Source organism: Doryrhamphus excisus, chromosome 15 (assembly GCF_030265055.1).
Source record: "Doryrhamphus excisus isolate RoL2022-K1 chromosome 15, RoL_Dexc_1.0, whole genome shotgun sequence".
Taxonomy (NCBI): Eukaryota; Metazoa; Chordata; class Actinopteri; order Syngnathiformes; family Syngnathidae; genus Doryrhamphus; species Doryrhamphus excisus.
The window spans coordinates 289,498-307,860 of record NC_080480.1 but is presented as its reverse complement, the minus strand read 5'-3'; the positions used below and the strand labels follow the sequence as shown (position 1 = coordinate 307,860).

General features: G+C 49.5%; 4 protein-coding genes across 10 annotated transcripts; all 4 read left to right on the top strand.

Moving 5' to 3' along the window:
- Positions 1–8: 8 nt before the first annotated feature.
- On the top strand, positions 9–3,034 carry mfsd6l (major facilitator superfamily domain containing 6-like). 2 transcript variants are annotated; one of them, XR_009119637.1, is made up of 3 exons: positions 9–155; positions 513–2,257; positions 2,334–3,034. XR_009119637.1 is itself a non-coding variant. In XM_058050044.1 (2 exons), the coding sequence occupies exon 2, from the start codon at positions 556–558 to the stop codon at positions 2,182–2,184; it is 1,629 nt and encodes a 542-aa protein (XP_057906027.1). In that variant the 5' UTR covers positions 13–250; positions 513–555; the 3' UTR covers positions 2,185–3,033. The 2 variants fall into 2 exon arrangements, 1 of the variants encoding a protein (XP_057906027.1); XM_058050044.1 differs by having other exon boundaries at positions 13–250; positions 513–3,033.
- A 736-nt stretch (positions 3,035–3,770) lies between these two features.
- On the top strand, positions 3,771–9,445 carry tom1 (target of myb1 membrane trafficking protein). 5 transcript variants are annotated; one of them, XM_058050052.1, is made up of 16 exons: positions 3,771–3,960; positions 4,401–4,485; positions 4,562–4,640; positions 4,720–4,869; positions 4,949–5,083; positions 5,212–5,331; positions 5,966–6,082; positions 6,253–6,386; positions 6,628–6,670; positions 6,733–6,856; positions 6,923–6,998; positions 7,072–7,141; positions 7,318–7,383; positions 8,154–8,216; positions 8,350–8,389; positions 8,647–9,442. In XM_058050052.1, the coding sequence occupies exons 1-16, from the start codon at positions 3,909–3,911 to the stop codon at positions 8,739–8,741; spliced, it is 1,449 nt and encodes a 482-aa protein (XP_057906035.1). In that variant the 5' UTR covers positions 3,771–3,908; the 3' UTR covers positions 8,742–9,442. The 5 variants fall into 5 exon arrangements, with proteins under 5 accessions (XP_057906035.1, XP_057906031.1, XP_057906034.1 ...); XM_058050048.1 differs by having other exon boundaries at positions 3,779–3,960; positions 6,256–6,386; positions 8,647–9,445; XM_058050050.1 differs by lacking the exon at positions 3,771–3,960 and adding an exon at positions 4,229–4,292 and having other exon boundaries at positions 8,647–9,443.
- A 333-nt stretch (positions 9,446–9,778) lies between these two features.
- gcat (glycine C-acetyltransferase) lies at positions 9,779–13,297 on the top strand. The gene is made up of 9 exons (XM_058050061.1): positions 9,779–10,048; positions 10,338–10,468; positions 10,581–10,682; positions 10,764–10,910; positions 11,510–11,664; positions 11,803–11,885; positions 11,996–12,167; positions 12,508–12,629; positions 12,701–13,297. The coding sequence occupies exons 1-9, from the start codon at positions 9,817–9,819 to the stop codon at positions 12,850–12,852; spliced, it is 1,296 nt and encodes a 431-aa protein (XP_057906044.1). The 5' UTR covers positions 9,779–9,816; the 3' UTR covers positions 12,853–13,297.
- Positions 13,298–13,531: 234 nt separating this feature from the next.
- Positions 13,532–17,565, top strand: LOC131103628 (ATP-dependent RNA helicase DDX39A). 2 transcript variants are annotated; one of them, XM_058050063.1, is made up of 10 exons: positions 13,532–13,682; positions 14,301–14,517; positions 14,609–14,736; positions 15,276–15,552; positions 15,618–15,736; positions 15,810–15,941; positions 16,463–16,572; positions 16,718–16,862; positions 16,941–17,088; positions 17,332–17,565. In XM_058050063.1, exons 2-10 carry the CDS (start codon positions 14,310–14,312, stop codon positions 17,346–17,348), a joined length of 1,284 nt encoding a protein of 427 aa, XP_057906046.1. In that variant the 5' UTR covers positions 13,532–13,682; positions 14,301–14,309; the 3' UTR covers positions 17,349–17,565. The 2 variants fall into 2 exon arrangements, with proteins under 2 accessions (XP_057906046.1, XP_057906047.1); XM_058050064.1 differs by lacking the exon at positions 13,532–13,682 and adding an exon at positions 13,818–13,982.
- Positions 17,566–18,363: the final 798 nt, after the last annotated feature.

Sequence of the window (18,363 nt, the reverse complement as noted above, 5' to 3'; positions counted from 1 at the left end):
GTTGGCAAGGAGGAAACGAGCAAGTTGTTTTTTTAACCAAAGTGTAACAGGTGACGGACGCTGATGAATAGTTAGTCATGCTAACATGCTAAGCTCCCTGGTGGAAAATAGATATTATATGCGATATAAGGAGTCTGGCTGACGGAGATCTGAAGGTAAATATTGAATGTAGTATTTAGTTTGCCATGACACAAGGAAGTCAATGACGTGGCCACCCCTTCATAGCCAAATGGTACATCCAGCATGGCAGGTACTCAATACTTTCTCTTTGCTTTCAACAACAAAGTCCCTTTCTGACTTGCTCTACTTTTTCCTAAACCTTTGTGCATTATTTATGACAGGAGAACTCACCTTTGACCTTTTTATCCAAGTAGATTTTGTTAACACGTCCTAGCTAGTGTCTTCCACTGCTCCCCTAATTGGGGGGTGTCCAAAGTGTGGCCCGTGGCTGTCCTTTTTAGCCTTTGTATTCATCCTCCTGTCTTCCTCACGTATGTCTGTGGTTCCTCTAGGTGTCCACGTGAAGCCCATCTGGAGACGCCCAGGAAGTCGGCCATGATGCCGAGCAGGCAAATAGACGTCCACCGGGCCCTCGCGATGGCGGGGACCTTCCACTTCCTGTACTCCTGCGCCAAATCCTGCCTGCTCCCCTTCCTGACGCTGTATTTCCGTCAGCTGGGTCTGAGTCCTGAGATGACGGGCGTGGTCCTGGGCACCAAGCACCTCATCACGCTGGTGTGGCGCCCCCTGGGCAGCCTGATGGCCGCCTTGTACAACAAGAGGCGAGCGCTGGTCAACGGCTCCGTGGCGTGTTCAGCGGCGGCCGCTCTGGTTCTGCTTCTTCTCCCGCCTGTAGACCTGCACGCGTACATCAGCACCTGCAATGCGTCCAGTCCAGGAACTCCATCGTCCATGGAATCCCAGCCGCCAATCAATTCCACGATTCCTGCAACGACCCCAACCTCACAACGCCCTGGAAACGGCACGGCAGATTCCAAGACCGGGCGCTCCGATGCGCCTCAGACCACGAGCCTCACCTTGGGGAGGGGTGGGAGATCTGAACCCAAACTGGAGGAGCACCACGAAGAAGAAGCTGAGTTCCTGGGCAGCCTGAAGGTGATGGACACCCAACACCAACTCTTCTTCCTCGTCCTCATCAGCGTGTCAGCGTGGGAGCTGGTGGCGGCCCCGCTGGCGTGGACGGCGGACGACGGCCTGTACGACTACCTCGACTCCGCCGACGCTTCCGACCGCTACGGTGGCTCCAGAGTGTGGCCTTTGGTCGGGGCCGCGTGCGGCGTCGGAGGGGCGGGGCTCCTGGTCAGCCAGTTGCAGTGTTTGGTCTTCGGCCAAGCGTCCAGGAGCGCCGTGCATTTCTTCTGCTACGCCGGCTTGTCCGCGCTGGCCTTGCCGATGGCGGCCGCCCTCCCCATCGCCACGTGCAAGCCAAGCAAGGCCAGCCGGATGTTTAAGGCTTGGCAACTGGTGCGCCGCTCCCAGCGGGCTCTGCTTTGTGCCGCCACCACCCTGCTGGTGGGCATGGCGCTCTCCACCGTGGACAACTTCCTGTTGTGGCACATGCACGATCACAAAAGCACGGAGCTGCACATGGGCGTGTGCCTCGGCGTCGCGCGCCTCTCGGAGGCCGCCTTCCCTCTGCTGGCCGCACGCCTGTCCCGACCGCTCATCTCCGACCGGGTGCTTCTGCTGGCGGCGAGCACGCTGGGATTCCAATGCTTCTACTACTCCTTCCTCTGGGGGCCGTGGGCGGCGCTGCCGGCTCAGCCTTTCAGCGCTTTGAGCTGCGGGGCCTTCTGGTGGGCCGTCAGGGCGCAGGCGGACAACGTAGCCACGCCAGGAGTGGAGAGGAGCGTGAAGAGGGTCTACCGTGGACTCTTTCTTCACCTGGGGAAGGCGCTGGGGGGCTTCGCTGGAGGGTTTGCGGTCCGCTCGTGTGGGCTGCCGTGGCTCTTCAGGGGGGCGGCCGTGGTTCTGATGGTGTGGTGCGTGTGCTTGCCTCTGCTCCAGTGGAACGCCCCCCGCCAGCAGAGGATCAACTATTCTCGCCTCTTGGCGGCGGATGCAAGCGAGGCCAGCGACTCCGAATCCGAGCGAGAGAGACACTTTGATAAAGTTATGCAAGACCTGGGCCCAAACAACAACTGTGGACGGGGACCAAACTGATGAACTCCACAGTGGGACCTCCGCCGTGGGACCACGGCAAAGGAACATCCTTTAGTCCCAGCTTGGCTTGCTGGTGCAGATAAAAGTCTTTATTACCAAAAGTCACATGATCATGTTTGTGCCCTAATCATACTACTCGTCTATTTCAGTCTTGCCATCTTCACTCTCTTGGTTTGAGCGTTATGTCATGGCGGGGATGCATCAGCTGTTGGGATGACTCATCACTAAGCCCCCCCCCCGACAGCAGAACTTCCACCTTTACATAGGTAGCCTTTCATCCTCAAGCAGACACCCTGGCGGGGGCTTGCCGTGGGGGCCGACGAGGGCGAGTTCGGTAGCTCAGTTTGGAATCCTGTCACTGAAAAGTAAACACAGGACGTGTGAACAAGGTAGGTTGAACAAAGGTGGATGACCCCACCCTGGTCTGTGGAACTACTGGTTAGCTGGCCGTGAAATATCATATGATATGATATGATATGATATGATATGATATGATATGATATGATATATGATATGATACAGGACATCCCCGCTATCTGCAGGGATTACTCTCCCATACACCAATTTGCCTAAGGGGGTGCTCTTTACACCCTTGCTCAACGTAAAACCAACAGTTTTTAGAAAGGGGATAGAAACACGAATATTCATGCAAAACTTCACCCGTTAGTCATGCTGGGTAACTTCCTGTTGGGAAGTGTGCGCCATTTGGTTTGATGGACTCCTGTTGGTTGATGCCTTGGGTTTGTTTTCCCACCAATAAAGAAATCATCTTGCTTTCAAAAATGCCATCCAATTGAACTCTTTCATGCACGCATTATGATTAACTGCTTCAGGATTTTTGTGACACTTCATTGTTAAAAATCATCCATTTTTCAAGGAGTTGGTGACGTTAGACTTAGACATTAGACTGGACAACGTGCATTTCAACCACTGATGAAATATAGCTGTGAATAAACCAATAAAAATGAAAAATATTGGCAAAGCACAATAATCCATGCTTTGGTCGTGAAGGAGACAAGTCACATGTCTAATATGCAAATGAGGCTGCACTTTTATGTTTGATATAACAAATGTGCCCCCTCTACGCTTATGAACGTTGATATAGTACAAAGACAACAGCCTAAAACCATTTGTGGAATGAGCCGAGTCGGAGGAGTGTTTCCTGAGGGCAGGGTGGCCTACAAGACCAGATAGACCTGTTTGCTGACAACAGAAGCTGTCTTTAACCTCTTCTTCTCCATTGCCAGAGTGCTCTTGAACGCTTCATCAATGGAAGGTGCACAGTGCTTATTGGGGGGGGGCAGATACAGAGACGAATAAAGGCATATCTTATCTTATCTTGGAGTTTGTTACTGCAGGAGCTATTTTGTTAGCACTGCTGGTATTTGAGAGTATACACTACTACAAATCACCTGACAGTTATATTGTTATACGTATTTATATTGTTCTACCTATACAGCATAGTAACATCTGTAATAGTAATACAGTGTTCCATCCTATTGACCTCACAGGTCAATAAGGCTGCAGTACTGAAATCAAGCATTGCGGGGCGCAGTTGAGCATCATGTCCCCGAAGACTAGATGATGATGTTCCTTTAAGGCGTGACGCAGCTCAACCAGTGGCCCACTTTGTGCAGCCAGCAGCGGCCGTCCGCAGCAGCCAGTTCGGCCGCCCGGCTCGGACCCGATTCGTCGGTGCTCTGCTGTGCCTTCCTGCTTCCACCATGGAGTTTTTACTCGGGAACCCGTTCGGGACGCCGGTGGGACAGCGCATCGGTGAGCTTGATTTTATATCCGCCCAGCATGCTTTCAACGTAAACACCAAATTCTGGGTCGTTACTGGGCTAACTCGTTTCTTTTGTAAGTGGTGCTTTACATAAATTCACCATCCGATCTGTGGAGTCTTCCATCACTTTAATTCAGTAATAATTAAGCCATTATTGAGACTGGCAGAGATGCACTAGCTAATGCTTGATTGACGTGCGTACTAGCCAGTGATTTGCAAGAGGCGGGAACAAAAAGCCGCCCTGTCGTGAATTGATTGGCTGAATTGTGGCGGACTTCCTGCTGACCTACATCGATGGAGCTTCACTTGAACGATTTGTCATGTCTGTCCATTGATCGATGGAAATATAATTGTGTTTACATCGTGTCCTGAAGAATATGTAACATGGTGAATTAACGCCATTAATCACGTCTGCCCGTCTCTGTCACAGAGAGTGCAACCGGCTCCAGCCTGCCGTCGGAAGACTGGTCTTTGAACATGGAGATCTGTGACACCATCAACAACTCGGAAGAAGGGTGTGCGCATGCGCGTTGTCTTCCCTGCAGCAAACCCCTTGTTGCCTTTCCTGTAAGATGACTGCTCTCGTTGCAGGCCTAAAGATGCAGTCAGAGCCATAAAGAAGAGGATTGTGGGGAACAAAAACTTTAAGGAGGTCATGCTAGCGCTCACGGTGAGTGTTTAACACGCAAGCCCACCCTCCTACTGTTGGCCGCGCGTCATAAGACCTGAGACGGCGTTCTGGCTTCCAGGTGCTAGAAACCTGCGTGAAGAACTGTGGATACAGGTTTCACATCCTTGTGACCACAAGGGATTTCATAGAGGGGGTTCTGGTTCGCTCCATCATCCCCAGGAACAACCCTCCTCTGATCGTGCATGACCGAGTGCTCAGCATTATCCAGGTAGGGCGGGGCCACCCCGACGCACCCATGATGTCCCGTTCCGTCCATTGGGATACTTTGCCATTGTCTTCTTTTCCAGGCGTGGGCTGACGCTTTCCGAAGCTCGCCCGACCTGACGGGTGTCGTGTCCGTTTACGAAGACCTGCGCAGGAAAGGACTGGAGTTCCCCATGACAGAACTGGACGGCTACGCCCCGGTCCAAGCCCCCAAAAGGGTACAAACGCTCCTTCTGCCTGACTCTTGGACACTAGCGTTCATCTGTGGTCAACCTTTTCTTCCGGGTCCTTTCTGTCCTTTCTGTCCCTTCTGTCCTTTCTGTCCTTTCTGTGCCTGGCTTAGCAGACTTTGCCTCGGAACGGGCCTGTTGTCGCGCTGCTGTCTTCCAAACCTCCCCTAAACCCGCCCCAGACCCTTGAGCTAAAGCAGACGCTAGATGGAAGTGATGCCTTCACTCCCAATCAGGTGATGGACTTTGCCGTGCTTCCCACTTTCCATTCACTCCACAGTAGATCCCCGCCTGGCCGCCGTTCGCCATTCGCACCCCCGCATGTCGGCGGGTTTCTTTTCTTTGCTTTAAATTGTAAATAAATCAAAGGTGGCTTTGAAAGAGCTATCTGTAGGGGATAAAAGTCTTGCAGCTGCAAATCCAGCAGAGGGCGCTGTTTGGTAAGCAGGTTGTGGAAGCCACATTTGAACCTGTTTAATAATCGGGAGAGGCATATTCATAGGGCATAACGCAGGGGTCTCCACCTGCCCCCCCGGAGCTCACCACCTGACACATAGTTGCAAATGGTGATTAATCAGGATTAATTATTTAAAATCTGTGGTTAATCCAGTCTATATCAATTGTCTATCTGTTAATAAAATACAGTCAACTTTGACACACAGTTGTGGGTGGTGATTAATCGTGGTGAATTAATTAGATTAATCTCAGCCATAGTTATGTGGAGACGGTGGCCGTAACATTAGGAGCACCTGCACCTGCATGTAACCATATTCCTTGACTATAAATAGAACCCATCATTCTCCCACCTGGAATGGAATCTTCTGCCTTCCCAAGCTAGCGTTTGTTGAGTGAGTGGTATTCCCACTTCAGGTGAAGGCGCTAAAGACAGAGCTGGGAGTGGTGCGGAGCAACCTGACAATGATGTCCGATATGATGAGTCAGCTGGATCCCGTCACCATCAAACAAGCCGACATGGAGCTGCTAGAGGTACAGAAACCTCCTCTCACACGTTCTCGCCATTCATGGCGTGTGAAAAGCAGCTTGGCCTTCACTGACCTGGCCCTCCACGCATCTCCACGCATCTCCACGCATCTGCTGCATCTGCTCCACCGCCACCCCTCCCCGCCCACACATTCTCCGTCTGCTTGTGTCATTAGCAGTTGTACACCGTGTGTAAGGACATGCAGGACAGGATTGTGAAGATGGTCCCCAAGCTTAGCGAAGAGAAGCTGATCGAAGAGTTGCTGGCGACCAACGACCAGATGAACACGGCCTTCTCTCGCTACCGCAGGTGGGCGACACACACACTTGGCCTCCGAGCCTCAACCTCAGCCTGACCTTTTGGAAGGAAGGAATGGTGAACAGCAAGGTACCACCATCCCGTGTGAGATGCATGAAGCTGCTGTGACCATGAAACCAAGCTGTTTGAGTACAGTGAACAGTAACAAAAAACGGTCATTTAACAGTCGGGGGTGTCGGGTCACATGGTTTGTGGCCTGCCCTTTATTGATGGTTGTCTTCTCTGTCTTCAGGTTTGAAAGGCAGCTCACCAACGGTCCTGATGAGACGCAGACGGTAAAGCCGGAGTCATCTTTCAAGGTGGAAAATTCACGTCTCATCCTGTTTTGCATTTGCAGAGCCATACCTACGTCAACCTAACCGACCTCGATGTCAGCCAATCAGAGGCTGCGGCAGTCACCAATGGAGGCTCGCTCAGCCAATCACAAGAGGACAGCTTGTCCAGCCAGATGGCAGGCCTTGGTGCGTACGTTTGTCACGTCCTTCACGTCCTTCACGTCCAACAAGACTTGGCTCTTTCTCCAACAGATGTACATGGTGTAGATGGCGTAGATGACGTGGATGCATTATTCCAGAAAAGAAATGTCTCCACTGAAAGAGGAAGGTACAAGCTCTCGGAACTCTTCCCAGAATTTGGAGCAGACCTGCTAAGCAGAGCTCCAATATTTTTGTTTCAGGGAAAATGCGGACGTTGGACAGGGTGGCCTGGCCCAAGCTGAGGACAAGATGATGCTAAGCTCTAAAACGGTAAGCTAAGCTGCGGTGGGATTGAAGCTCTGTGAAGTGGATGCTGAAAGGAAAGCAGAAGCAGCGAATGGTGGTGAAGGTTTTTGGGTGTGGCCTTGCTCAGTACTTCCTAGTACTGGATGCGGGAAGTGAGAATTGCGCCGTGTTGTTGCCTAACTCTCTATCTGTGCACGAAGGAATACAGCCCATCCTCGTCCCGCAGCTCCTCGCCAAAGCTAGACTGGATGCTTAAAAGGGGAATGGTGGGTTTGTGGCCACCGTGCCCGGGTCCCCCCTTTTTGTTTGGCTGTTTTTGTCATGAGGTTCCGTTCCTGTTTGCTTTAGTGTGTGGTTTACTTTTTCTGCCCCGTTTTGTTCCAATGAGTTTGCATGCCATTCAAAGTGTCCTCGTGGTCTTAATAGTTTATGTTGGCAACCAATGAGCATGGAAAGGTTTGTTGGGTTTGACTCGTCTACATGGTGCTTCCTCCGTGTGTGTGTGTGGTTATTTTGGAGTTTTTGCTGTTTCCACTAGGGATGTCCCGATCCGATCTTCAAGATCGGCTAGCGATCCACTGTAGTGCCCCCATCTCGTGGTGGAAGTGGTAACCCTGGGAGACTCTCCTACAATGATGGATATTGGGCTATGTGGCTACAGCCGTAGTTCCCCCTCACTTGGCCCAGACTGGTGTGTCTTGGGGTGGGAGCTCCAACAGGAAGTGCTGCCTAGTTCTACTAGGGACCGTCAATAAATTATTATATATTATACAGCGTATATTCTAAATTTGTTACCATGTCAAATGATTAATCCTACCCTAAAATAATTTTTGTCCAATGTTATCTTTTATTGGGTCAGTCACCCGACTCACAGAGCCAAACATTTCCATAACCGTGTTCAATTCCACAAATTCATGTTTGTGGCACACGATCAGGGTCAGAGGAGAAGCCAACAAATATGGATCTGGACATCTCTAGCTTCCTCCGTGGTCACAATTCACGACATTCACCTGTGTGTCCCCCCCCCCCCTTTTAGATTCCTGTCAAGCAGTCCAATGTCATGGACGACATAGAGAAATGGCTTTCACTGGAAGATGAGGTGACACCTTAGTTATTTTGTGTGTACAGTTGTTGTTTTCTATCATTGGGATGGCATATTTCCGTTTGCTGAAATCCATTTATGTTCAACAAATAACCTGTTCAATAACCTGTCCTTATTCTTTGCCCCCCAGTACGAAGACTTTGAGGAGTCTGATGGTGTCACGAGTGAAGGTGAGCACCCGTGTAGCTGACTTCCTGTTCCATACACTTCTTGCTTTTCTTTGTCTTTCTGTTTACTTCCACCGCACATGCACGAATAATAAAAACGGTGTGATGTCCGAGTGTCCCTGAAGGCATCTGGCGGTCATGTAGTGACAGTGAGGACGTGTGGACGCCAGGCGTGTTTGATTCCGTGTTAGATTTCCAGTTGGTACTCGGAGCCCAGCTAAGCAGTCTTCCTTTTCTCATTGTGCTCGTCTCCCCCGAAGAGTTCGACAGGTTCTTGGCACAAAGAGCCAAAGCGGCTGAGCGGCTGCCTTCAGTGAGCCGGTCTTCCCAGGACGCCGACCACTCCGAGTCCTGAGCCCCCCCCCCCGCCTGCCAGCCGGACAGGACCCGCAAAGGCCCTGTGAGTCAGGGGAGATGAGCCGTGCTTTGCTGTCATGAATGCCACTGGCGCGGCGGCCATGAGGGATTGCAGCCCCCGTTTAGTACCCGTGTTATCGCTTTGCTGGGGTCTTGACCTGACCGTGTGTGTGACGGACTCTACTTGACCTTTTATTATGTGGTGGTAATGCAAACATTTGCACAATTTCTATGGTTACATTCCTGCTATTGAAGGACTTTTGCAACATGAATAACTATATTGCTATATTGCTATATTGCTATGAGTTCTGGACATCTCAGGATGGATCATGCCTCTGTCAACGTAGCAAACGTTTAACTTATGTACAACGACTTTTAATATTAATGTAGGTTCTGAAGGGAAATGGCATTTAGTTTCTTGTTTTGTTTTTTTTTACTTCCATAACATTCCTCTGTTAAGAAGTTTTAAGTTTCATTGCAGACTGCTGTTGTATAATAAACCAAATGACCAAGAATGCAGTCATTCTATTATTTGCCAGAAACACAGTACTACACTAGCTACTGTATACCTGTAATGTATAATATTGGTCAGATTTTGTTACTCGGTTTTAATTCGATTTGAATGATAGCCAATAGTTTTTGCATTTCTTCAGATATTGTTCACTACTGTACACTACTATTTTGCCTAAAAGAGAAAAATAATGACTGTTTTGCTGATGTTTGTACACTATAATACAGTCTTATTGAGTCAATATACATGTTGTGTCACATTGTTCTCAAATAAGTCAACAATTTGAAGGGAAATTGAACTGACCACGCCTATACCACAAAAAATACATTGGAACTGTCCGAATGACCAAAAAGAGCGGTTTCACTTCAAGTTTAAGAAGTTTGTATTTGTATTTCGCAACCTGTGACTAGCTAGCCAAGACTTCTTTCCGCTCACACCTCCAGCCATCTGATTGGACAAACAGATCACCTGCTCCGCTTTCTGCCATCTGATTGGTCCATAATGTCACGCCTCCCTCTTTACTTGAATACGCCACCTTCCGGTGTTGCTAACGGAAGCACACATGTTCATGGTCATGTCTCTGGGCAAAGCTGGCTGGTGTCTGGTCAACCCTCTCCGGGGGGGCTTTCGGCCTTCCGCCTCGGTCGTAGGCCGGAGCTACGCTGCTGTTGCTGAAGCCAGGGCCGTGTTAAACGGGGAACTGGAGGCCATTCGTGCGGCGGGGACGTGGAAGTCGGAGAGGGTCATTACTTCCAAACAGGGACCGCACATCAACGTGGACGGAAGCCGTGGCAGTGAGTACTGTGACGTCCTGAAGCCTTAAACGCACCACGAGCTGTGTTGGTTGTGGATGAGTTGAGGTGGTCGGTAATGTCATTTTTACCAAGTATAAACAGAAAAACTACAAAAAACTACAAAAATAAATAAACCAATTTTTCACCTATAATCACAAAGATGAAATACATTTTAGGACTTCTTTTATACTTGTGCACGTCTGCACTTCTACATGTGTTGGTTCCAAAATATGATATTATAAATATTTGTCCTCCCGTGGCCCGCAGTGTAACATCTCCCATCTACCAGGCATGCTGAACTTCTGTGCCAACAACTACCTTGGCTTGTCCAGTCATCCGGAGGTGGTGCAGGCGGGGATCGATGCCCTGAAAGTCTACGGCGCTGGATTGAGCTCGGTCCGATTCATCTGCGGTACTCAGGTACTCACACAGGTCACATGACACGCCGGCGCTCACCTGCCCCAGCGGTAGATGTGCCTGCACCACGAAACGCAGGACTGGGACCGCGTCATGGAGTCTGGCTGATTTGCAGGATTTGCACAAAAATCTGGAGCGGAAATTGTCTGAGTTCCACGAGCGAGAGGACTGCATCCTCTACGCCAGCTGCTTTGATGCCAATGCTGGACTCTTTGAGGTGTGTCGGGACGCGTGTCGGGACGCGTGGGCGGCCTCCTTGTTGTGTCCACTAATAACGGCAGCGTGACTCCTCGACAAGGTGCTCCTGGGACCCGAGGATGCGGTGCTGTCAGACGAGCTCAACCACGCCTCCATTATTGACGGCATCCGTCTGTGTCGGGCCAAGAGGCTGCGCTACAGACACATGGACCTGGCTGACTTGGAGAGCAAGCTGAAGGAGTCTCAGGTGTGTGGGACGTCTTTCCGTCTGAGGGTTTATTCGGGATTAAAGAGGCGGCATTGGTGTGGAGTTCAATGACACGATGACGCTCGTGATCCGCCTCAGTGGAAAAACCCGGATCCACTGTCCACAGAGACAGAGTGAGCGTATTTCTGAGTGTGAGACCAATAGGCTGAGTACAGCTGCAAAATAACCCGCCATGGGGCCAAGAAAGAACTTTGGTAAAGAAGGTGAGAAAGACTATTGAAATGAAGAAAGACGTCTCAGTGTTCAAAAGCGGCGCATATCACAAAAGGATTGTAATGTAAAGGTTCCTAGTTGACACATGTTGCAGAGGGAATGGTTTCAGGGAGACACGTGGTGTGTGTAATAATTATACCTGCTGCTGAAGTTTGCAATAATATAATATGTCATTTCTATGTATTTAGCTTTGCTTCCCGTATGTCAAACCATAACTATTCTCTGTCAAATGATGTGTTCATATTTTTGGACGGTTTGCACGAATAATAATAATAATAATAATAATAATAATAATAGTAATAAGTAATGTCCGCATGGTGCGTGTCCTAGCGTACAGTTTCACGATGAGGATTTGTCCTCCCCAGTCCTCCCGGATGCGGCTGGTGGTCACGGATGGAGTCTTCTCCATGGACGGGGATGTGGCTCCGCTAACGGGAATATGTGACCTGGCAGAGCAGTATGGCGCCATGGTGTTCATCGATGAATGCCATGCCACTGGTTTCCTTGGTCCCCGGGGCCGGCGAGTAGACGATGTTGAAGTGTTACTAAGTGTCTGTGACTAATACTGCTAATAAAAGCCAATATTTGTTGTTCCTTTTACTAGTTAAGTGATGAAATATTGATAGAAATGAAGGACCAATGTTGTGTCTTGTTGCAGAGGAACCGATGAGCTTCTGGGGGTGATGGATCGAGTTCATATTGTGAACTCCACTTTGGGAAAAGCCCTGGGAGGTGCAGCTGGTGTGTTACCGCTTTTATATTTATATTTATATTCATATACGTCGTCATATGAAGTTGCGCCTGCAGTGCAAAAACAGCCAAAGTAACAAACTGTATCTGTGTACTTCCAGGTGGCTACACGGTGGGTCCCAAACCCCTCATAGACCTGCTGAGGCAGCGCTCTCGGCCGTACCTCTTCTCCAACTCCCTCCCCCCCCCTGTGGTGGGCTGCGCTACCCGGGCCGTGGAGCTGCTGCTCGCCTCCGACGAGATTGCGCGGAGCATGTCGGCCAAAACCATGCGGTACTACACGCCTTTCATGGTCCATCATTTCATGCTGCTCTCGGTTCCGGTATCTGCTTGGCCACCGTTTGATATCTTAAGTCAGCACTGTTCTTAACCACGGACGATTGTGGCCAAGACGCAAGTACCTGCTACTTCTCAGATGCTTGCTATTGTTGTTATATTATATTATATTATTCATTTTTTGAAGTACGTTGGACTGGTAAATCTCCACCGTATTGGGTAATACCAATGTAAAGGCAACTATAGGGGTGTTATTTCATGTCTAGAGGTACGTGTATTGTTTGTCATGACTCGGCATCATACAAAAGGCCATCTGGATCTTCTCTCTTTTCCGCAGGTTCCGGAACAAGATGACAGAGGCTGGTTTCACCATCTCAGGCTCCGCCCACCCGATCTGTCCGGTGATGCTCGGCGACGCACGGCTGGCGTCCCTCATGGCGGACGATATGCTGAAGCTAGGTGGGACACGTCCAAATTCTTCACTTCATGTTGGACCTGAAGATCTCGTAACGTGACGCTCTCCTCCACAGGAGTGTACGTGATTGGGTTTTCCTACCCGGTCGTACCAAAAGGCAAAGCCAGAATCCGGGTTCAGATTTCAGCCGCGCACACCGAGGCAGACATCGACCACTGCGTCGACGCCTTCGTGCAGACTGCCAGAAAGCACGGGGTCCTTTCCTGAACCTTTGCATTAGGGCCATGAGTGATGGTGGGGGGGGGAGACGTGTTGGCTTTGATAAATAAAACACTTGGAGAACCAGTTGGAAATGTTTCCAAGACAAAGTGCTATTAGTATTGTTTGATGATGTTACAAATATGCAAAAAACCCAAGAAATCCAGAAGGGGGCAACCACTTTTCCACACTAGTGTACGTTCGGCCTGCTCTGTCAGCTCTCTCCGCCACTATCCTGTCCATTGGCTGAAGGAGCAGAACCCCCTGAGACTTGCCCCACTCTTCGGAACCTTTTTATGGGTGCCGTGGTCTGCTTCCCATTCTATAGAAGCGCGGTACGTCATGGTGAATGTAATTCTGTCATGAATATTGTGTCTGCTCAAAGTATGCTTTAGCCAATGGCATCACTAATAATTTCATGTATGAGGATGAAAAATTAAATGCAAAGTTTATGGATGCTGATTTCAACACACTATTTCTTCTCGTGATTATGGCATTAAGGAACAAACGTGGATCAAATTCCTACATATGTATAATTTATAAACATCCATGTATACGTAAATATACACATTCATGTAAAATGAGCTAGTTTTCTAAACTACAGCTTCCACAAATGGAACTACAAGCACCGCCGGACTTACCCGCTTTTTTTCGATTGAGACGTACTGCCGTGCTCCTATTAGCCAATCTCTGACTTCGCTTATTGGTGAGCTTCAAAATCCACCAATGATGTAGAAGCGCTCTCACAAGGGCGGGACTTCCGGTTGATGCATTTAGACCGAGTGAGGCCTCCCATGCGGTTTTGATTCACTGTCGGAGTCGCAGTTATCACAAACTAGGTAAGCTTCTCAAACTGGTCCGGGTAAGGAATACATGTTTGTTGTCTTCGACGACGCTTTCCTAGTTGCGTTCGAGATTTGAGTGTTTTATGAACGAGAAACTTACTTTAAATAGAAGGAGACTTCCTGCATTGTTTCAGGCTTCCATTCAGTTCGCTAGCATGTTGTAGCCTAGCCGAGTATTAGCTAGCCATTGTTGTCTTTTTTTCATACCAGACGCTTAAAAGGGGACCTTTAAGGATCCAATTTCCCCTTTTGCGCACACACCCGTGTTCGCTGTTTGTAATTTCATACACAAAGGTGGGACTTTGAATGGAGTATTTTTGGAATTAGCAAGTTAGCTTGCCACGCTAGCAAGGGTTATGCAACACAATAGCCTGCTAAGGTATTGCCGCTAGTTTGTTTAACCGCTAAATATTAACTTCGTTGACGATGCTATGTGGCGATTATCGGACTATTTAGAACATCCGATCGCATTAATTGTAAATTAGCTGTTCTGAATGGAAGAGTATCACACACAGATGATCGCACTTTAGCCCATTGTACGCTCACTTTAGCTCAAGCGCCGCCGCCACATGCTAACCGGGACCGATTCGGTTCTTACTTTTATTGTTGCAGGTAGACAAAATGGCTGAGAATGATGTTGATAATGAGCTGCTCGACTACGAAGATGATGATGAACCCCAGGGAGCCCCCGAGAGTGCAGCCCCCGCCGGCAAGAAGGAGGTGAAGGGGTCCTACGTTTCCATCCACAGCTCTGGTTTCAGGGACTTCCTCCTCAAACCCGAGTTGCTCCGTGCCATCATCGACTGTGGTTTTGAACATCCATCTGAAGGTAGTGCATCTGAAGCAAGGCCGTCAACATTGTCTTCAACGTCGCTCTTCCTAGTCCTAATGCTTTAATCCCTGTCCCCCTTCTCACATAGTCCAGCATGAATGCATCCCACAGGCCATCCTTGGCATGGACATTCTTTGCCAAGCCAAGTCCGGTATGGGCAAGACTGCCGTGTTTGTGCTGGCCACCCTTCAGCAGATCGAACCAGTCGACGGGCAGGTTAGTATCTGATGCAGCATCAATCTTGATGATGTCCATTCTCTTTTCTTTAGTGGAACTTGTTTTGAACATGCTTGATTTGCTGTGAGCGACAAGAGTGGCCCCGTAATACACTACGACTTGTAGTCACTCATAGTACCTCATTTTAATGCTCCCAACTGTGCCCATACAGACACAAATATGAATAAAATAAATCTAAGTTAAATAACATGAATATGCAGCCAGGATTACAAAGCCTGCTCTGTTGCAAGAAACCAAAATGGGGGAAAAGACGGATGAAAAGTCTGCACCCAGTATTCAAACTTGTGATGGACAGCATGTGTGACTGGCCCCTTTCCACCCCAATTCTACTGCGAGGTGTTCAAGCGGTCCAGAAATAGTGGGAGAAATCTGGCTAAAACAGCTCAGCTTGTCCAACACCCTGGCGGACGCATGCAAGAACATATTCATGCAGACCGATCAGCTTTGGTGTCCAGTACAACCAGTTCCTCACATGTGATCTCCTCTGCTGTTGGGCATGTCGCCCTGGTGTCCTGCAGGTGGCGGTGTTGGTCATGTGCCACACACGAGAGCTGGCCTTCCAGATCAGCAAAGAGTACGAGCGCTTCTCCAAGTACATGCCAGCGGTCAAGTCGGCGGTGTTCTTCGGCGGCATGGCCATCAAGAACGACGAGGACGTCCTGAAGAAGAACTGCCCCCACATTGTCGTCGGAACGCCGGGTCGCATCCTCGCCCTCATCCAGAACAAGACGCTCAGTCTGAAGAACGTGAAACATTTTGTTTTGGACGAGTGTGACAAAATGTTGGAGCATCTGGGTACGCTGGCACTGATGGACGTATTTCACGTTATTCCTCGAACTCACTGGTCTCTCTTTGCACAGACATGAGGTGTGACGTGCAGAACATCTTCAGGATCACGCCCCACGAAAAGCAGGTGATGATGTTCAGTGCCACCCTGAGCAAGGACATCCGACCAGTCTGTCGCAAATTCATGCAGGATGTAAGTCTAAAACCAGTAGATCAAGGGGCCTTGGGAGGCTAGCACGTGAAACTAAGTGATCCGTCTTACGCAGCCCATGGAGGTGTTTGTGGACGACGAGACCAAACTGACTCTGCATGGCCTGCAGCAGTACTACTGCAAGCTGAAGGACAGCGAGAAGAACCGCAAGCTCTTTGACCTGCTTGACGTGCTGGAGTTTAACCAGGTAAACCTTGTGGCTCCCACAGGACTGCAATCTAGCTGTGGGTAGTGGGGGGGGGGGGGGGTCTGTGCATTTTGCTCTCATGCACACAAACCGGTCTTTGTCCTTATTGATGTGTGGATGTGGAGCAGTAGATGTTTCTTCCTGGGCTCCACGTGCACATCTAATATCTCCCAATATTGATAAGATGCATTTATCATCTGCAAACATGGCAGTTAGCTTTTGGTTAAGCAGGATGTTGTGTTTGTACGGGGTGTGTCAAGAAGCAGCTAGCTGTTAGCAGTTAGCTTTTGATTTGTACGGGGCGTGTCAAGAAGCAGCTAGCTGTTAGCAGTTAGCTTTTGATTTGTACGGGGTGTGTCAAGAAGCAGCTAGCTGTTAGCAGTTAGCTTTTGATTTGTACGGGGTGTGTCAAGAAGCAGCTAGCTGTTAGCAGTTGTAATAAGTTACACGGAAAGTCCCGTGTTTTTTTTCTGAGCATGTGGCACCAAACGTCTTATGTGGATACCTGGTCTTGCCTCTAGGTGGTGATCTTTGTCAAGTCAATTCAGCGCTGCATCGCTTTGTCACAACTTCTGGTGGAGCAGAATTTCCCCGCCATTGCCATCCACAGGGGCATGGCTCAGGAAGAGAGGTAAGACCCCCTTGGTATCTGCTCCCCCCACCCTGGTTATGTCCGCGCTGCCTTTAGTGGCGTCGGTGAGCTCAAGGCGTCATTACCTTGAAAGCGGCGGGGCTCGGGTCACGCCCTCACGGCAGCTGTGTTTATGCGTCCAAAGGCTGTCACGCTACCAGCAATTCAAAGACTTCCAAAGGCGCATCCTGGTGGCCACCAACCTGTTTGGCCGAGGGATGGACATCGAGCGGGTCAACATTGTCTTCAACTACGACATGCCGGAAGATTCCGACACTTACTTGCACAGGGTAAGCAGGCTAAGACAGGCGCTGTGATGTCAAACAGGTCTCGGCAGGTCCCTCACCCCAGCATGTTGGACTCCCCAGGTTGCCCGTGCTGGCAGATTCGGCACCAAAGGCCTGGCTATAACCTTCGTTTCCGACGAGACCGACGCCAAGACTCTGAACGACGTGCAGGACCGCTTTGAGGTCAACGTGGCCGAGCTGCCTGACGAAATTGACATCTCCTCTTACAGTAAGCCCCTTTCATTTTCTAATGCCATGGAAGAGTCAGGCTGTAAATCACCTGTAATTAGCCTGTAATTAGCCTGTAATTACCCCGCTCACATGTACAGATCATTTCATTAGTCATTTTGGGAAAACAGTTGGCGCTGCTCGTTCCATCGCACAGCAGTCAAGTTGCCTTCATCTTCACCCGCTGAAAAGCCTCCATGCTCAGCTGTCGTTCTTTCTGCCCCCCCCCCCCATCTCTCCCCAGTTGAGCAGTCCAGATGAATCTCCCAGCCAGGCCGCCGTCTCCTCCCGTGTGGATCTTGTACTTGGACGTAGATGTACTTTGCTGTTTATTTGAGAAGCTCTGCTTGTTTCCCGTCTCCACCCAACCTTTACCTTCATTGTGAGTTTTGGGACACGGTATATGATTGCTTTTATTTGTCTTTTATGATTTTTGTTCAATGGAAGTAAAAACTTTTTATAAAATGCCATTCCACCTTTTCTCTTGTCTTCTCTACCATTCCCATCTGGGGGTGTTTACCTCCACGCTACACCTCAAATATGGCTTGCATCTTCCCAAAATAGGCTGGTTGTCTGCTGGAAAGGCTTCATTCACCACATGTGGAGATGCGTGTACCCGTCCTACGCTGGGCCGATGGATACACTTACTGCTTATTTATAAACCAGCATGTTGCAGATTCTTGGTCAGCTTATCAAAAATAGTTTTTCTGCAGAAAACATGCTAGCATAGACAGAAAGCGCTAGCGTAGACAGTTCTACCGCCTTTATTGGCGATTAGCTATAGCCTATATCCTTTAAGGGCGTTCACCGCGTACGTGGGCCATCGTTAGGATTTAACCTGGATTGTCCCGAGTGGGCTGAGATGTGGATGTTAGGAATGCCGTCCAGTCACTAATGTAGGTTTCATGTACAGAATCCAAATAGCCCAGGGAACAAAGCTGCTATGATGTTTCCTCACGTTTGGGCGGCCATCAACACTTCTAATAGAAACTCGTCTTTAATGGAGTAGACATGCTGTACAGATGATTACAGGAGCCCAACGTGTTGGCATTAGCATGTCAAGGATCTGACCCCAGACCAGGTCGGGGTTAAGATACACATGGACCGTCGGTACAGCCGGCAAAGGTGGTCCTCACGGACGTTGCTGCTCTAGTTTGTCCTTGGAACAAAACAAACGCCGTAGTTGGTTCCCGAGCACCAGCAGTTTGAGCCGAGGCCGCTTCCCCAGGAAGTTCAGCAGAAACGGGAGGAAATATTCAAACGCTTGCTGCTCGAG

Excerpts from the sequence above, each read along its gene's own strand:
- mfsd6l (XM_058050044.1), top strand. The coding sequence starts at position 556 with ATGATGCCGAGCAGGCAAATAGACGTCCACCGGGCCCTCGCGATGGCG.
- tom1 (XM_058050052.1), top strand. The coding sequence starts at position 3,909 with ATGGAGTTTTTACTCGGGAACCCGTTCGGGACGCCGGTGGGACAGCGC. Across the intron at positions 6,671-6,732 it reads GTCCTGATGAGACGCAGACG|AGCCATACCTACGTCAACCT; the intron begins GTAAAGCCGGAG and ends TTGCATTTGCAG. Across the intron at positions 7,384-8,153 it reads GGATGCTTAAAAGGGGAATG|ATTCCTGTCAAGCAGTCCAA; the intron begins GTGGGTTTGTGG and ends CCCCCCTTTTAG.
- gcat (XM_058050061.1), top strand. The coding sequence starts at position 9,817 with ATGTTCATGGTCATGTCTCTGGGCAAAGCTGGCTGGTGTCTGGTCAAC. Across the intron at positions 11,886-11,995 it reads AGCCCTGGGAGGTGCAGCTG|GTGGCTACACGGTGGGTCCC; the intron begins GTGTGTTACCGC and ends GTGTACTTCCAG. Across the intron at positions 12,630-12,700 it reads GGACGATATGCTGAAGCTAG|GAGTGTACGTGATTGGGTTT; the intron begins GTGGGACACGTC and ends TCTCCTCCACAG.
- LOC131103628 (XM_058050063.1), top strand. The coding sequence starts at position 14,310 with ATGGCTGAGAATGATGTTGATAATGAGCTGCTCGACTACGAAGATGAT. Across the intron at positions 14,737-15,275 it reads TCGAACCAGTCGACGGGCAG|GTGGCGGTGTTGGTCATGTG; the intron begins GTTAGTATCTGA and ends GGTGTCCTGCAG. Across the intron at positions 16,863-16,940 it reads CCGACACTTACTTGCACAGG|GTTGCCCGTGCTGGCAGATT; the intron begins GTAAGCAGGCTA and ends TGGACTCCCCAG.